This window comes from Archocentrus centrarchus, chromosome 12, assembly GCF_007364275.1.
Source record: "Archocentrus centrarchus isolate MPI-CPG fArcCen1 chromosome 12, fArcCen1, whole genome shotgun sequence".
NCBI lineage: Eukaryota > Metazoa > Chordata > Actinopteri > Cichliformes > Cichlidae > Archocentrus > Archocentrus centrarchus.
In genome coordinates this window covers 22,064,608-22,070,249 of record NC_044357.1, presented here as the reverse complement: position 1 = coordinate 22,070,249, position 5,642 = coordinate 22,064,608, and the positions used below count along the sequence as shown (strand labels likewise).

The 5,642-nt window shown below is 41.3% G+C and overlaps 1 protein-coding gene across 1 annotated transcript; it reads left to right on the top strand.

The window, feature by feature from the left end:
- The first annotated feature begins 391 nt into the window (after positions 1-391).
- spag8 (sperm associated antigen 8) lies at positions 392-5,111 on the top strand. The gene is made up of 6 exons (XM_030743380.1): positions 392-541; positions 1,396-1,555; positions 1,786-1,831; positions 3,840-3,954; positions 4,177-4,239; positions 4,732-5,111. The coding sequence occupies exons 1-6, from the start codon at positions 473-475 to the stop codon at positions 4,837-4,839; spliced, it is 561 nt and encodes a 186-aa protein (XP_030599240.1). The 5' UTR covers positions 392-472; the 3' UTR covers positions 4,840-5,111.
- The last annotated feature ends 531 nt before the right edge of the window (positions 5,112-5,642 follow it).

Genomic DNA, 5,642 nt, shown 5'->3' with positions numbered 1-5,642 from the left:
ATAATCCCTGTATTATAGTAGCCTGTATTGCTTTGAGTCATTTAAGAGAATAAATGGCATGAACAGCATTCCTGTGCATGGCTAAATTTTTAATAAAGTCTTATAGAAGCAGTTCAACAGACATCTTAAAACGCGTTCAGGCACTTATTTAGAAAAATGATTTCAATGAACTTTAATTTCAGTGGCTACTGCGATAAAACCGAATCACCAGTCAAGTCTGATTAAAAACATAAAAAGTTCACTGATGTGGCCCTGAATGCTGTTTCTCAGGTTGTAACTGTTACCATTTGGAATTCTAGAACGTTGTACTTGCTACTTTTTGCGTCGTGGTTGTCACGGCGACGCTTCCGCCGGCCGAAGGCTGTTGCTAAGCGAGGGTTTGTAACTTTTACTTAAGAAGACGCGGAAGAACCGGGAGCTCCGTGCAGCTCGTTTCACTGCAGCTCGTTTCAGTAGCTTTTCTGATGCAGCTATGGCCGAGCAGCCAGCCGCTGTGGGAAGTAACGTTGGGAAACCCACGCTGCGTAACAGGGTTGAAGAGGTGAGTGCTGTGAAGCGTCCCCGAGTCAAGTTTACGACACTGATATAAAGTCCCTGTGACCCCCTCAGCTGACGTTTACTGATACTAACTCATACAGTTTGATCAAAAACTTCAAAACCCATATTATTAGTATTATTATTATTGCAGTGCGAGCTCAGTGTAATTGTTCGCTGCACAGCAGTCCTTCTGCATGCGCGGGTGTCTCTTTGAAACTGAAAATAGGTCATTCATCAGCTCGTGCAGTTAGTTTTTAAGCACGAGCCTCCTCAAAAACTACAAAACAAATGGAAATGTGTTGAGGATATTGTGCACTCACTGTCCTAGTGTGTAGATAGATCCATGCTGCATGTAGTTCAGGTCAAATTGTGACCTTTGCATCCGCACGTTGCAGCAGAAACTCATCAGACCAGGCAACATTTTTTCCAATCCTCTGTTGTGAGCTCGTATGGTTGTAGTAGTGGTTATTTCAGACCATTCTCTGTAAACCTTACAGGTCGTTGTGTAGATCAGCAGGTCCTGAAATACTCAGAGCATCCATACCATGCTCAAAGTCACTTAAATGTGATGTAATTGGTTGATTAGATATTTGCATTAACAAGCAGTTGAACAGGCATACCTACTGGCCAGTGAATGTGAGACTGTGTGTATAAAAATGGCTGTTATTCCTTAATATTTAATGCAGTACTTTTGTAAAACCCTTTGAATTAAAGCTGAAAGTCAGCACTTCAATCATGTGTTGTTTAATATCCACTGTGGTGTTGTACAGAGGCAAAACTATTTTTAAAAAATTATAATATTTTTTAATTTTTGTTTTATGGCTTTCAAACCATTAAATCCTGTGACTTTTCATGCAGGGAGCTGTTGCAGATCATGATACAGAGGACACAAACGCACAAAAGCAGAGACATGGACTCAAAGGGATTCTCACAACAGACCTGGAGTCCAAGATGGAGTCGGTGACCACGCACAATGCAGCTTATGTAGCTCCAAAGAGTCCAGGGGTGAGGATACGGGGTATGTGTCTTTGTCTTTCACCAGGCCAAGTAAAAAAAGAAACGCCATTTAATGCCGTTAAAAGCCAGGTACAGACTAAAGGAGGTATCTTATAGAGCAGCAAATTACTGTGTTCACACAGACGCTGACGACTGCTGTGACTTCTCTTTATTACGATTCAAAAATTGTTTTTTCGGACAATTTTCTGTGCATGCTCTGTTCATCCTCTCTTTTATATTTCCACGGTTCAGGCACCAGAGGCGAGCTGTTGGAAAAACACATTGCCCAGATGATAAGGTAAATGAACTATGAAAAAGTCCTTTGATGCTAAATGAATTATTTCTGGAAGTGGTTTGTTTATGGAGACGAGGAGCGCTGCCTGACCATGTCTTGAGGGGGAAAGTGATGTAATATTTACATGTCTGGGCTTGTTTTACTGTTCAATCGCAGCTGTGATACCTTTTAAATCAGACTTTATGGTGTTATTTTACACAGGGGCCAGTCCCCCCCTAATGGGGTTTGTAAAGTCCATCCCCTCAGAGGTGGCTGTTAACATCCCACACACGTTAACTCCTCATAAAGACTACGAAGCATAATGTCTTCAGTGAAAACTGTTTGCCCAGTAGTAGACAGTGTGTCATCATTCAGTTTTAAGCCATACACTAAATTTCCTGGCTTTTATAAGCAAACACCAACCCTGCTTGATTCATACTGTCCAGCAACCCTGTGTGATTTGGCTGATTGGCTGTTATGTGAAGCACAATAATGTGTATAAATAACCCTAGCCAAATGGGAGATTGGCAGAGTATGAGGCTTTGGGTTTCATTTCAGTCTTGTTTGACATATTTTATATACAGTATAATACCAGAGAGCCATTGAGTATCATGAAATGATGTGAATAAATGATGCTTACACAGGGCAGCCTTAAACGCCCTGCATAGCATCAGCTCACCCACACATGTTTGCATTTATTAGAGCTCTTCTCAGGGCTGTGTGGGCATGAGCAGACTGTGCCTGGCTAGTAGTGTTTCTTGCACCTGCTCGGGCGAGACGATTTTACTATTTCTAGTGAATGCAACAGTTCGGTTTGTGTGCTATATTCAGTCAATGTCAAGAGATTTGGAAGTAAGGGAAAAACCATCTGTCATCCTGACTTGTTTGCTCAGGCATCATTCCAGGATGGTTACTCGCATTAGGAAATGAAGCAGAAGGACAAATGCATGTAAAACCGCCCCCTGAGAAGCAGTTGGTTTCATATTTAATTTTATTGTACTTTTAATATACTTTAGTATATTTAATGAACGCATGCAAAATTTTACCTTCGTACTATGAATATTTTCTGAGTTTCAGGACCTTAAAGTTCACAGGAGTGGAATGCAATATTGCTTATTACGCCCTCATAGTTTCATAAGTGCAGAAGGCAGCCACATGAAAATTTCACAGGTGGAAAAACACATTTAAGCTTTTAAAAATGAAACCAAATCAGTTTTACATCCACTCCAAGTGTCACAATCTAAAACCAAAAATCTTGTTTCTCTGACCAACTTTGAGCATCAATGCCAATGGATATATCATATTTTCAATAGCAAAGCTGCACCGGTTTATTGTCTCTGACACAGAGTAACAGAAACAAGTATCGGTACACTGCATCTGTTTTCTGATTAAAGGTGCATTTTGGCTAAATTTTCAAGGGTCATATCATCATGTGAGACAGGAGGCTGGTCATGTCAGCCTCATCTTCTAGCAAAAATACTTCTCTAAGATGTAGCTTATGACTGTGAAATAAAGGCACTGATCTTCACCTGTTCTATATGATAATTTGGACGCATCACTTTGATCGCACTTAAAGAAGAACTTTAGGTTCTTATTCAAATATACTCAAGTTACTGCAGGAAAACAAATCATCTGATTCTGAGGACGTCAAGTGGGAAGCGGTGAATCCGCCCATCCATTTTCTGCTGTTTATCTGGGTCCAGGTTGTGAGGGCAACAGTGTAAGCATCCAGACCTCCCTCTCCGTGGCCTCCTCTCATCCGGGGGGGGCGCTGAGGCTTTCTCAAGCTAGCCAATAGATTCTGCCCTGGGGCTTCAAACACCTCTCTGAGGAGGCATCTGTGAGGCATCGTAATCAGATGCCCAGACCACCTCAACTTTTCGATGTGCAGCAAGTTTCAGGAGATTTTATAGTAATTAAATTACTTACAAAACCATTTAATTACTTCCTGCAGCACTTTAAAAACGATATGCGCAGGATCACAGGCGAGCGCTGCTGCTTGGTTCTCAGGTTCGTCGTCTTGTTTTCACAGTGAGAAGATTCGAGCTGACCTGAACTCACCGACTCCCAAAACGGACTATTGCTCCACAACCAGGAAGGATTTCTGTGTGGAGGGGTTTGTGCCCCTTAAACCTGAAACAACACAAGTACGTAGATTTAGAAGCGCTCTGTGTGTGTAACTCAACTATGTTGAATCAGGTTTGCAGATTAACTGTTCAGTGACAAGAAAATGTGTTTAATCACCCCAAACAGCAACAACCTGATCTAAAACTGACCCATTTTATTTTTTTCAGTTATACATTTAAATTTGTTGTGGTCACATGAAAAAAAGTAGCAATGAGACATTTTTCTGGTTTCATTTTTTTCAGGTTCATGACTATAAAACCCACCAAGCCATCACATTTTGGAGTGAGAATTACCAGCAGATACAGGTGTGTCAGATTATTTTATCTGTGGTTATAGGATTTTGTTATTCTTTAACCTTTAATAACTGTTGTCATTCATACTAAAACCTAAGTTCATTTCTATTTAAGATTTTTATTTATGAGCTGAAAGTCACGTGTGATTGATATTGCTGCAATTTTCCTTATCTAATGATGAACACTTGTGTTTTTGGTTTGTGCTTAGTGCCTCAGCAGCTGTTTTCTTCTCTTAAAAAATAACATTTAGCCACTAATAGCACCATATAATATGTCAGGGAACAGCAGCAGGAGAGTTGCACTTATCCGCCAAGGTCAGGAGGACGAAGACTACAGACTGCATTCAGAGCTTTTTAAAAAATTTTTTTTAATCGCCTCTCTCTGCTCTGTGGATTTGCATGCTTTTTAATTTCTGTCAGATGCTTCAGTCGTCAGTCTGATGAGTTTAATTGACTTCTAATCAAGAAGTAATTAGTTATAGTGTATTTTTGTATTGTGTCACAGGGTGTGACTGCCGCCCAGAGCTCGAGGGCACCCTTCAGGAAGTCAGCTCTGTTCAGCACGCCCATCAGCGAGCGGCTGGATGAAACCGATCTCCCGCCTGACAGCTGAGAGATGACGCCGGCATGTTGCTACGTCATGTCGTTAACGGTTGTTATTAAAGTGGTAATCCACTTTAAAGGTTACATTTAGTTCTTATGATAGTGGCACCTCACGGGCTTGCTTTATTTATTTTTTAAGGAGATAAGCGCAACCTCAGAAAACCGTGGTTATTAATGGCACCCGTGTCTGTTAAGTGAACTGGCATTGTCAAAACACCAATTATGTCTGGAAAACCAGCATATATTCTAAATACCTGACTGTCAGTGTAATGACAATAAAGATGGCTTGGATAGGATGAATATGCAGTCTCAGTGTCTAGCTTGCCTGAGCTGTTTAAAAAGTTGTATTTGAAATCGCCCGCAACTTAAAAAACGTTACTCTGTTTATGCTCTCTCCTGTAATGTAGCACTAGCTAGGTGCTGAGTACTGCAACCAAAACTTTATTTACATCTGCACCGTGAACACATCACAGGGATGAGGTGGAAAGGAGGATGGTTTGAGGGTGCAGATGGGCTGTGGGGTGTCATTACTTTCTTATTGCTGGGCAAGTATCTCTATGTGATCAGTGGAAGCAACGCCAGGCTGCAGCTCGTGACAGAGTAACTCATTCCCAGTAATACGCATTAATCTGCAAATCAGATTAATTGCTCATTAATTGAAGATGCCAGAACACTGTTCCAGATTGTCCCGGCCCGCTTAAACCCCTGGTAACAAGTACAAATTGCCGCAACACCCAAGAGGTACCAAGAATCCAGAGTGGAAGAAAATGGGAAGGTTTTTGGCCCCTGGCCCCAAAGAGTGAATCAGTTCCA